Raw genomic sequence first — 12,500 nt, 5'->3', positions numbered from 1 at the left:
CCTATTTCAAGAGGGAAGTTACAAGACGTTTTCCTCAAATATTAGATAACTCTTTCTGACTACATTCGTCTGGATTATAGCGTTTTTAATGGAGCCTTTTTCTTTCGCGTTTTTTTTTGTTGTCTAAGACCAAAATTTCCTCTCACGTAATCTGAAGAAACCCCATCATTGTCCGAGACCTGCAACCGTGATGAGTGTCCCTTCCCCTCTCGTGGGTATAAAGAGGAAGGGATTGTTGACACTGGCCATCTAGAGCCTCAAATAAGTCACGAACGTTACATCTATCTCCTGGCTGTCTGAAGGTCGAGGTGCAGGAGACACAGGAAGGTTATGTCACTGAGGGTAGGAACTAAGAGGTGTTGGTGTGTGTAGGGCGGTGGAGGAAGTGAGGAAAGGAATAGAAGGAAGAGGTACAGAAGCCACAGGGAGGGAAGGTTATGTCACTGAGCGTAGGTGCGTGTGGTGAGGGAGGAAGTGAGGAAGAGATGAGGGAAGAGGTGCAGGAGACGCAGGAAGGTTATATCACTGAGGGGACTAAGGAGCCTGGATGCATGTGACGAGGGAGGAAGGAGGAAGAGGTGCAGGAGTCAGGAAGGGGAGGTTTATCACTGGGAGGAACTGAGGAACGTGGGTGCTTGTGGTGAGGGGGAAAAGAACTGAAGGAAGGAAGGGGAAGGAAGGAAGGAAGGAAGGAAGGAAGGAAGGAAGGGGTCAAGGAATCAGGAAGGAGAGGTTATATCACTGGAAGGAATTGAGGAATGTGGGTGCTTGTGGTGAAGGGGGAAAGAGGAACTGAAGGAAGGCAACAAGGGAGGGAGGAAGGAAGAGGTGGAGGAGTCAGGAAGATTGGTCGTATTATAAGCCACACAGGACACTTCACAATGTTATTTCTGACTTGCTTTTTTTTTCTGTCTTTGGAAATTGGCATTTTCTCATTATCTTGTAGGGATCGCCTTTAATTCCCTGTCCAGACACTTTTTCGTATGTATACCAAACAACAACAACAACAACAACACCAACAACAACAACAATAACACAAACAACAACACAGACAACAAAATTGGAGAAATGAGGAATGTGGCAAGGTAGGAAGGAAGGAAGGAAAGACGAAAAGAAAGAAAGAAGAAAATAAGGAAAGAAACGAAGGAAGGAAAGAGGGAAACAATGAATAAAGGAAAGAACGAAAACCAATAAGGAGGAGAAGGAAGAGGAGGAATATACAAAGGTAATACACAAGAAAGAAGGGAGGAAGCAAAGAAGTAAGGAAGGAAAGCAAATAGGGAGGAGGAGGAGGAGGAGGAGGAGGAGGAGGAGGAGGAGGAGGAGGAGGAAGAAGAAGAAGAATAAAGGAAAAATGCACAAACAAAAACAAACACCCAATAAACTTTTCAGTATCAACAAAACTATTTTGACGATGGAAGAAAAAAAAAAAAACAATAATACAATCAGGAGAGATTGTTGTGACAGGAAGACTGGGTAGGGTGAGCAGGAGGAATAGGAGAAGCAGGAGGAGGAGGAGGAGGAGGAGGAGGAGGAGGAGGAGGAGGAGGAGAAAATAACAATAAACAAGCATTAAACAAAGAATAACGAGATAAAAAAAAGAGACAAGAGATGAAAGGATTAAATGATTAGAGTAAGGCAAATAGTACAGAGCTAATACTGAAAGAAAACCTAATTCTCGTGGCCTCTGCGTTAAGGTCAAGACAGTAAGGTCAAGAATGGAGGCGTCGGCAGCGTAGGAAGACCGTGGGTGCGTGTGGCGGGGACGTGAAGGTGGTTGCGGTAATGGAGGTAATAGGGAGCCGTGTGTCATGCTCGTGTCGTGCGTGAAAACCAGTGAGTCTCGCCGTGACGTGACCCCACTGGCTGTGTTCACTATAGTGCTGGTGGAGCGGCGGCCTCGACACAGCAGCGGGGTTAAGGTGCGTGTTGTCAAATGTTTTCAGGTGTTTCAGTGTGTTGTGCGTCGCTCTGAGTCTTATGTGGATGTTTGGTGTTTTCAGGTGTGTTGTGCCCTATACCTATACACAGCAGAGGGCTTAAGGTGTGTGTTGTCAAATGTTTTCAGGTGTTTCAGTGTGTTGTGCGTCGCTCTGAATTGTGGATGATGTTTGGTGTTTTCAGGAGTGTTGCGCCTATACGTAGCTTTTAACACGCTCTTGTTTGAGTGTTCTGTCCTGTCTGGTCTTTCGCGTTTGACAGTCTTATGTTGATGCTGTTTGGTGCTTTCAGGTGTGTTGCGTCCTATACCTAACTTTTAACAGGCCTTTGGTAGATGTTATTTGCGTGTTCTGACTTCTCTCGCGTTTAACCTCCTCAGTGCTATGACCCGTTGACGAGTTTTATATTAATTTTGCTTACTATTTTCTGATTTCATACAGCTTCAGAAACTTATGTTGGGGGATTGAAATAGTGAAGATTCTGGCCATAAAACTTCTGACCTCCATAGACCCTTTCTAACGTAAATGAAACTGTCTAATCATACACATACTCATGGTGAAAATGGAGTACCAGAACTGAAGGGTTTAACAATCTTATGTGGATGTTGTTTTGGTGTTTTGAAGTGTGGTGCATCCTACATCTAACTTTCAATAGGTTCCTGGTGGATATTACTGGCGTCTTGTCTTATCCCTAACTCTTAACAGGCTTTTGGTGGATTTTGGTGGATATTTCTTGCCTCTTGTCTCATCTCTAGCTCTGAACAGGCTCTTGGTGGATATTACTTGCGTCTTGTCTTATCTCTAGCTCTGAACAGGCTCTTGGTGGATATTACTTGCGTCTTGTCTTATCTCTAGCTCTTAACAGGCTCTTGCTGAATATTTCTTGCGTGTTGCGTCTTGTTTCTAAATTTTTACAAGCTCTCGTGGATGTTAATTGGTGTTTTCCACCGTGTTTTCATGATCGTAGCGACAGTGTAATGAGGTGTGTGCACCATCACTGAGGCAGCACCAGTGAGAGCCGCACCGCCACGCACAATGAGACACCAGAGACTAACCTAACCTAACCTAACCTAACCTGCTTCAAGACATTGGGAATCGCCATCTTACAGTCATTCCTGAACAATAATCTTTTCAATGATATTTGTCTGGTTTTTGCGTTTTAGTCAGACCAGCATCTCCAACCCTCCAACAAAGATCAATAAAGAAATAAAGTAAACAAACAAAAAATAGCTGAAATAGATCAATAAAAGTACCGATGAAAATTGACGAAAAAATTATGTTAGGAAAAAAAATTGTTGAAGTTAAATGACAATAAAAAGTTACCACAAAAAAAGAAAATAGCAATAACAGTTAAGAGAGAGAGAGAGAGAGAGAGAGAGAGAGAGAGAGAGAGAGAGAGAGAGAGAGAGAGAGAGAGAGAGAGAGAGAGAGAGAGAATCAAAGGAACACACACAAAAACAGGCTCCGATCCTACCACCAACTTGTTCCAGAGACGACATAAGGACACCAAACAATCTCACACACTCATCACTCACGCACTCACGTACTCACCAAACACGCGACCTGACAGCGCCTGAGTGTCACCGCTATAGCTCCGTGACAACACACCGCCACGCGCCGCCCGATGATTGAGTGCACGCCGCTGAGACAAAGGGAGGCGTAATGGACGGATCGTTACGTTAATTAAGCTCTTAAACGTCAATTCTGTCAACATGGGCACGTGTCACGCTTCTCGAGTTGTCATGTGTCTCAGCTGCTCGCCAGGCCTGGAAATGACAAAGGGATGATACTGGAGTCGGAAAAGTTGTTATATTTATGTTTATATGCAGTAGATACTCTAGAAAACTAAGCAAAAAGATGTGATATAGATGTAGAAGTAAAGGATTCTATGATACTTCCCTTTATAAGCAACTCTAACAGTTTTAACGAGAGAAAACAAAATACTGGAAAAAAAAGATCCCACGGTAAACAAGACATACCACGAGGCAGTGAGGAATACTGTTACATAAAGACCAACACTCAGTACTTCTGTATGTGTAGTGTGTTTGTTCTTAAAGTGACGGAGAAGGAAGGAAACAGAGAGCCAGATAGGAAAAGATGCAGGACACAGACAGACAATGAGGAAGCGAGGAATAATTATACAGAAAATACTTGTAGACAAGGGAAAAAGACTGTTATTTCTCTCATCTAATCAAATTTCTTTCATCTTACAACTTGAGGAAGGAGAACACAACGCCGATACGGGAAAAAAGGAACAAGAATAACCACAGGAGACCAAGACGGAAAGGAAAAACATTACACCCAGTTCCACAGTTTCTTCGTCGTAATTTCGGGAGCTTACCAACGTGGGGAGCATTTTCGCTGGATACCTTACGAAAACACACTGGAATTACCCACACTACCTTACCACTTCTAATTTTTCGTAAGTTTGGAATCTGATCTCGGCTGAAGTACTGTGCAAGATGGGAGATCCGGCCAAGAGTATCAAAAACTATTAAACAATTATGCCCAATTTGATGCCAGTGCCCGAGCAAATCAAAAGAATGAATAAATGTCTTGAAACCTCCCTCTTAAACGAGTTCAGGCCATAGGAAGATGGAAATACAGAGGGAGATATATAGGGGTTCCAGAGTGTACCAGAGAAAGGGATGAATGGTTGAGAGTAATGGTTAACTCATGCATTAAAGAGACGGACGGAATAGAGGTGAATAGGTTAGCTAATTTAAGTTGAAGAGAAAGAAAAAGCACCAAACATGAGAGATCGTATGGCGCTATGGCACAGTATACTAAGGAGAGACGGCTGTGTATAAGAGGTGTTGGTAAGTAATGGGTCTGAAGGCATTAGTTAGTTAGCTGACAAACGAATAGGGGGAACTGTGGAAATGACTAGATAAAGAGTAGCCATTTTGTACCTTGCGTAACCCTCTCATTAGGACAGCAAGCAAGCAGGCAGGCAGGCAAGCAGGCAGGCAGGCAGGCAGACAGGAAGAGAGGGGAACGGGAGGTAGGGGCAGACAGGAATGCATGAGTCTCACCCATTTACTCATTCCCCTCCCCTCCTAGCCCCCTCTAATCCCCTCCTAACCCCGTCCAGCCCAGCCACCCCTTCCATTATCACCCCTCTCACACTCCACTTCTATTTTCTCCTAACTACATCCTGCCTCTTATTATGCCTCTCTCCCTCCCTCCCTCCCTCCCTCCTTCCCTCGATAACTATACCTACTCCTCCTCCTCCTCTTCCTCCTCTTCCTCTTCTTCTTCTACTTCTTCTTTCTTTTCTTCCCGTTTTTCTTACTTTTCTTTTAGTTTTTCTTACTCTGTTTTATCTTCCTGCTCTTCCCCTCCTCTTCCTCCTCCTCCTCCTCCTCCTATTAGTCTTCTCTTTCTTCCTCGTCTTCTTTTTCTTCTTCTTTCTCCTTCTCTTATTATCTTTCGTTTTCTTTCTCCTGTTCTTCTTACTCTTCTTTCCTATTTTTCTTGTTCTGTTGACTGTTTCTCCTCCTGCTCTTTTCCTTTCTTCCTCCTCCTTGTCTTCATCATTTTTATCTTTTTTTTTATCCTCCTCATCATCATCCTCATTGCCCTCGTTTTTATTCTTTCTCCTACTCCTCCTCCTCCTCCTCCTCCTTTTCCATTTCCTTCTCCTTTTCCTCCTCCTCCTCCTCTTCCTCCTCCTCCTCCTCTCTCCTCCTCCTCCTCCTCTTCCTCTTCTACCTTCAAATGTTCTGTTGCCTTATAAACATAATGATAGTAATTCCATCGCGCGAACACATACTCACACACACACACACACACACACACACACACACACACACACACACACACACACACACACACACACACACACACACACACACGGTGACAGTCAAGATAAGCAGATAGCAACATAAGTAGCATAATTAACAACAATTAGATGAACGAAGGTGTTAAAATGACAACGATGACGGCCTTGCTTCTCTCTCTCTCTCTCTCTCTCTCTCTCTCTCTCTCTCTCTCTCTCTCTCTCTCTGTGTGTGTGTGTGTGTGTGTGTGTGTGTGTGTGTGTGTGTGTGTGTGTCTCTCTCTCTCTCTCTCTCTCTTATAGTAGTTTTGTTATTATTATCATTATTATTATTATTATTATTATTATTATTATTATTATCTTTATTATCATTGCTATCATTGTCAATTTCCAGCACATTCTTGGCAGCTATACAAGAAGCAATGTGTGTGAGTGTGTGTGTGTGTGTGTGTGTGTGTGTGTGTGTGTGTGTGTGTGTGTGTGTGTGTGTGTGTGTGTGTGTGTGTGTGTGTGTGTGTGTGTGTGTGTGTGTGTGTGTGTATGTATGTGTGTGTAGGCATTGATTCTCTGTGGTTGAAATGCTTCGTACACACATAAAACTATTGGGGTCACCATTGTCAATCTCTCTCTCTCTCTCTCTCTCTCTCTCTCTCTCTCTCTCTCTCTCTCTCTCTCTCTCTCTCTCTCTCTCTCTCTCTGATTACGAAAATTATGATATAGTAACCATCAGAAGAACCGATAACGACACACACACACACACACACACACACACACACACACACACACACACACACACACACACACACACACACATGAATTATTTCTTTACTTAACTCAATTCTAAGCAAATTACAAACAAGAGAGAGAGAGAGAGAGAGAGAGAGAGAGAGAGAGAGAGAGAGAGAGAGAGAGAGAGAGAGAGAGAGAGATTATAGTGTGGTCAATCTGACTTCTTTTATTCTCTTCATACTTTTACCCCACTCCCTTCCCTCTCTCCCTTTCCCTTTATTGGTGTCCTCCTCCTCCCCTTTTCTCTCTCTCTCTCTCTCTCTCTCTCTCTCTCTCTCTCTCTCTCTCTCTCTCTCCATTAGGCCTGTCGGTGTCACGAGAATAATGACCAAACACGCCAACACTTATACACACGGTAGGTATCCAAGGAGGAGGAGGAGGAGGAGGAGGAGGAGGAGGAGGAGGAGGAGGAGATTTTAGAAAGGCGTTGGTAAAATAAGAAGAAAGAGGAGGAGGTGGTAATGGAAGAATCAGAAAGAAGAGGTGGTGTATGAAGAAGAGGAAAAGGAGGAGGTTGTGGAAGGGGAAAGAAGAGATGGAAGAAAGAAAAAAAAAACAAGGTCAAGAAAATAAGAGGGGCGGATAAAGAGGAAGAGGAGAAGGAAGAGGAGGAGGATGAGGAGGAGGAGGAGGAGGAGGAGGAGGAGGAGGAGGAGGAATACAAAGGAATACAAAGGAAAGACCAAGCAACAACAGACCCTGGGGTCCTTACTAGGCTGCTTGGTTAACTATTCTATATTAACTACACAGTGTGAGAGACAGGACAGCAAAGCAGAAGGCTCCTCCCCACCCACCCATCCCACCAGCCGAAGCCGGCCGGAAAAGGAAAGGCACCATGTGGTATTGAAAAACCAAATGGAATTTTAGAGGATAGAGAAAAGAAGTTGTAATCTACGTCTACTCTTGTTTGTGGGGACTATGTAGGTGCTTGACGGTTATGTAGTGTGGTGAATGTGCGTGTGGGTGGAGTCACAGTGTGGATGTCGGAGTGGTGGTGCGGCAGCCTTGCCTGGCGCTTTCAAGGAAGGCAGCAGTCAATCAGGCCCCAGCTCCGTTCACTCCACTGAGTAAGCGTACTTTCCCTTGGAGGGACGCCGTACACTGATTTCCCCCTGCAACATTGATCCCTGGTTGTCCCGATGGTGATCAAAAATTAACAGGGCCCTAGACAAACACAACCCGTCACAGGTCGAAAGTGGGAGTAGTGACCGTTAACTCAGGGTTATCTGTGAGTGTAAGTATAGTATAGTGTAATGTAAATGTGGACACAGTGTAGAGGTCAAGAGGTGGTGCGGCAGCCTTGCCTGGCACTTTCAAGGGAGGCAGCAGTCAATCAGGCCCCAGCTCCGTTCAGTCCACTGTAAAAGTGTACTTCCCACTACATGATTACCTCCTGCAGCAGTGACCCCTGGTACTTTAATTCCCGATGATGATCACTACTGTCAGGGCTCCTGACTTTCCACAGCCCGTCACAGGTCGAGAGTAGTAGTAGTGACCGTTAACTCGAGGCTGTCTGTGTCGTGTAAGTGTATTCGCGAAACATCCCGCAATTCACGATCTGAGGCATATTTCTTTATGGACGGCGCAAATTACTCGGAGATAAACAGTGACAACCGGGGATTAGTTTCGAAATATTTGTCAAGACGAATTTTGAATGTCTCAATAGTACCTGAATCAACTACGTTCGATGGCAAACCGTTCCAAATATTGATAATGCGTTTAAAGAAAAAATGTTTGGCTTCGTTTGTTTTAAATCGCTTTCCTATTACCTTGAAACCGTTGTTTCTGGTGAAATTTGACCGGTCAAGCGTTAGGAAGTTATCAGGATTCATATTCGTAAATCCCTTAAAAATTTTGAAGAGTGTGATAAGGTCCCTCGTAATCGACGTTTGGAAAGAGTAAATAAATTTAGTTCTTTAAGTCGTTCCTCGTATGGTTTATTACGTAATCTTGGAACCATTTTAGTTAATCGACGCTGTATTCTTTCTAATTTTTCAATGTCTTTCTTATAATAGGGTGACCAAAATTGTACGTTATATTCAAGGTGCGGGCGTACGAGCGAATTATATAAAGTTAATATTATCTCTTCCGTTTTGAATGTGAATGATCTTCCGATAAAGCCGACTAATTTATTTGCGATTTTCACAACTTCGGTGCATTGATTACTTTGTTTGAGGTCAGCCGATATTACAACGCCAAGATCTTTTTCTCTCTGTACGCTCTTTATGGAAGCATTCCCCATTGTGTAGTTCGCTCGTGGATTACTATTTCCAATATGTAGAACATGACATTTGTCAAAATTGAAATTCATCAGCCACGTTTTAGACCATTCGACGAGGGTATCTAAATCGTTCTGTAAAAGTTGACGCTGAGTTACTGAGTCCGCCCTGTTTACAATTTTTGTATCATCTGCGAATTTTGATACTTTACAGTTAATATTTTCCTCGATATCGTTTATATATATGATAAAAGAATCGGTCCCAAGACTGATCCCTGAGGAACGCCACTACTTACGCTGGTCCATTCTGACGATTTACCGTTTATTACTACACGCTGTTCACGGCCCGATAGCCAGTCTTCGATCCATGTAACGAGATCGCCAGTTATACCGTGAGCTTTTAGTTTATTGATGAGGCGTTTGTGGGGAACCTTATCGAAGGCTTTTTGAAAATCTAAATAAATTATATCAACCGCCCTAGTGTCGTCGAACAGATTATATACGTGATGGAAAAAGTCGAGTAAGTTTGTAAGGCATGATCGCTTGTTTCTGAATCCGTGTTGAGAGTCCTTGATGATGTTATTACTTTCGAGGAATGCTACCGTTTTGTCTCGTATAAGCGATTCCATTAGTTTACCTACCACCGATGTGAGGCTTATCGGTCTATAATTTTGAGCTTCAGACTTGTTATCTTTTTTGAATATAGGTGTAACGTTCGCGAGTTTCCATTCGTCGGGTACTTTTCCAGTATTTAACGATTTACAAAACAGTATCGAAAGAGGTTTAGCTAATTAATTTTTAGCCTCTTTTAATATTCTTGGAGAAATTCTATCAGGGCCCGGTTTGGTTAGGTTAAGTTAGGTTAGGAGGGAAAGGAGGAGGAGGAGGAAGAGGAAGAGGAGGTAGTATAAAGAAATAAAAGAAAAAGAGGAAGTATTAAACAAGGAGGAGGAGGAAGGGGGAGGAGGTAGTAGAAATAAGGAGGAAGAGGAGGAGGAGGAGAAGAGTGAAGCGGAGATAGTAGATAAGAAGAAGAAGAAGAAGAAGAAGACGAAGAAGAAGAAGAAGAAGAAGACGAAGACGAAGACGAAGACGAAGACGAAGAAGAAGAAGAAGAAGAAGGAGGAGGAGAAGGAGGAAGATGAAGAAGAGGAGGTAGCATAAGAAATAGAAAGAAGAAGAGGTGGGAAGAGAAAGAAGAACAAGATCAAGAAAAATAGATCCAAAACAGAATAAAACAATAACTAGAAACAGAAAGAAACAGAAAGAAAAAGAAAAGAAGAGAGAGAGAAAAAGAAAGAAAAAAATAGACACAGAAGCAGCAGAGGAAGATAATACACAATAATAACAACAACAAGAAGAAAAATGAAAAAAAATATAAATAGTAATGAAACTTGACTCATAAACTCTATAGAACCTCACAACACGCACCACCACCACCACCACCACCACCACCACCACGACTACCATCACTACGGGAACCCGCAATGCCGATCTTCTGTCTTCTTTTTTTAACAAGTTCAGCTCCATTTCCTCAGAAGACGCCAATGAATAACCAGTGAGTAACGAGGAGTATTTACGAGTGTTCATGGCGAAGGTAACAGCGGTGCGTGGTGGCCGTGAGTTCGTGAGTGAGTGTTTCGTGAGTGTGTCGTGAGCGTGTTGTGTGTTGTGAGTGTTGTGAGTGTGTCGTGAGTGTGTTGTGTGTCGTGAGTGTGTTGTGAGTGTCTAGTGAGTGTGTTGTGCGTGTGTTGTGAGCGTGTCGTGAGTGTGTGAGTGTTGTATGTGTCGAGTGTGTCGTGAGTGTGTCGTGAGAGTCTCGTGAGTGTGTTGTGCGTGTGTTGTGAGCGTGTCGTGAGTGTGTCGTGAGTGTTGTGAGTATGTCGTGAGTGTGTCGTGAGTGTTGTAAGTGTGCCGTGAGTGTTGTGAGTGTGTTGTGAGTGTGTCGTGGGTGTGTCGTGAGTGCGTTGTAAGTGTCCAGTGAGCGTTTTGTGCGTGTAATGTGAGCGTGTCGTGAGTGTGTCGTGAGTGTTGTGAGTGTGTCGTGAGTGTTGTGAGTGTGCCGTGAATGTTGTGAGTGTGCCGTGAGTGTTGTGAGTGTGCCGTGAGTGTGTCGTGGGTGTGTCGTGAGTGCGTTGTGAGCGTCTAGTGAGCGTTTTGTGCGTGTGTTGTGAGCGTGTCGTGTGTGTCGCTGAGCGTGTCGTGAGCGTGTCGTGAGTGTGTCATGAGTGTGTTGTGAGTGTGTTGTGAGCGTGTCGTGAGTGTGTCATGAGTGTGTCGTAAGTGTGTCGTGAGTGTGTCGTGAGTGTGTCGTGAGCGTGTCGTGAGCGTGTCGTGAGCGTGTCGTGAGTGTGTCGTGAGCATGTCGTGAGTGTGGCAAGGCAGTGCTGAGCTAGTTGTGGTGGTGGTGGTGGTGGTTGACTCGTGCTTGACTGAATATGACGTAACTTTAACTCCTTCATTACTGGAAAGCTTTTTTTTTTCACCATGAGTTTTGGGAACGATTAGACGGTCTTATTTTACATGATGAACTGTCTATGGAGGGTCAGAAGATTAATGGCCAGAGTCTTCACTATTTTAATCCCCACACAAGTTTCTGAAGCTGTATAAAATCACCAAACAGCAGAATAAATATGAAAACGCGTCCTGGTACTGAAGGGGTTAAGGGAAGCTGTAGTGATTATGAAGCCTAAACGTGACAGCCTGTATATGAAACACGCCGGCTTATTTCCACATCTCACGTCACTAAATTTGTTGACTTTTTCTCTATAACGTACTGAAACAAGTGAGACAGTAGGGCAAAGTAACAAGTCATCAGGCTACACGTGACACTGTGTATAAAAGTGCTTACCTATTTCAAACTTTTATTTTTCATCCCTATCCACGAACCTGTTTATCTTCTCGTAAATTTCCATATCAACTCTCTTCACTAACGGTACTCTCTGTATAAAAATAATTCGCTATTTCTACTTTTTTTTCATCCCTATCCATGAATCTCTTTATCTTCTCGTAAATTTCCCCATTAACTCTCCACATTAACACACTGGCACAAGATCATAACACACTAAAAGAAAGAAGAGAAGCTGCAGAAAGCCATCATGCCTACACGTGGCAGTCTGTCTCTGTATGAAGCACGCCTCCTTAATTCCACTTATCCCAATCCATAAATCCGTCCATTCATCTCTTATTTACTCACACGAGAATACGAGAACACAATGAAAGCTGCAAGAAGCCATCAAGTATACACGCATGGCAGTCAGTGTATAAAAGATGCCTGTTGTCTACTTCCACGCATCACGAATCTGTCTAATCTTTGATATTCTGACAGTAGAACATAAGACGATGGAACACATATAAGCTGCCATTACGTACATACATAAGACAATGGAACACTTACATGATATTACGTACATAAGAAGACAATGAGAAAGGCAAATACTGACATTACATACACAAGAATACAATAGAGCAGGTATTACACAGTGAGGTATGGCAGGATTTACTTGATGATGATACAGAAAAGGCATGCATATTAAAGTGTTCGTAATATGCGAGACGTGGAAAATGAGAAGAGAAATACAGAACGCAGGGTATTAATCAGTAACATCCTAAATCCTTCACTAGCGCTTCTAAACTAATCTATGTAACAAGAAGCTTCAAAGGTTTAGATACGATTTGAATGTTAACCTCAGGAAACCAGCTAACCAGTACTCGCAATTCTTCATCCCTCTCTCTGGTACACTCTGGAACTCCCTGTCTGCTTCTTTATTTC

General features: G+C 43.3%; 1 protein-coding gene and 1 long non-coding RNA gene across 2 annotated transcripts in view; one reads left to right on the top strand and one right to left on the bottom strand.

Moving 5' to 3' along the window:
- LOC123520038 overlaps positions 1-12,500 on the bottom strand; it is an 87,227-nt gene that overhangs the window by 29,388 nt on the left and 45,339 nt on the right. Inside the window, exon 2 of the long non-coding RNA XR_006679152.1 lies at positions 3,492-3,706. This is a non-coding gene — a long non-coding RNA (uncharacterized LOC123520038). The remainder of the gene's footprint in view (positions 1-3,491; positions 3,707-12,500) is intronic.
- Positions 1,797-12,500, top strand: part of LOC123520035 (caveolin-3-like) — a 51,421-nt gene continuing 40,717 nt past the window's right edge. Inside the window, exon 1 of the mRNA XM_045281881.1 lies at positions 1,797-1,922. Within this exon, the coding sequence (XP_045137816.1) occupies positions 1,812-1,922 (111 nt within the window). The 5' untranslated portion in view covers positions 1,797-1,811. The remainder of the gene's footprint in view (positions 1,923-12,500) is intronic.

This window comes from Portunus trituberculatus, chromosome 46, assembly GCF_017591435.1.
Source record: "Portunus trituberculatus isolate SZX2019 chromosome 46, ASM1759143v1, whole genome shotgun sequence".
NCBI classification, from domain to species: domain Eukaryota; kingdom Metazoa; phylum Arthropoda; class Malacostraca; order Decapoda; family Portunidae; genus Portunus; species Portunus trituberculatus.
The sequence above is the reverse complement of the archived record's forward strand: the minus strand, read 5'-3'. Positions and strand labels throughout refer to the sequence as shown.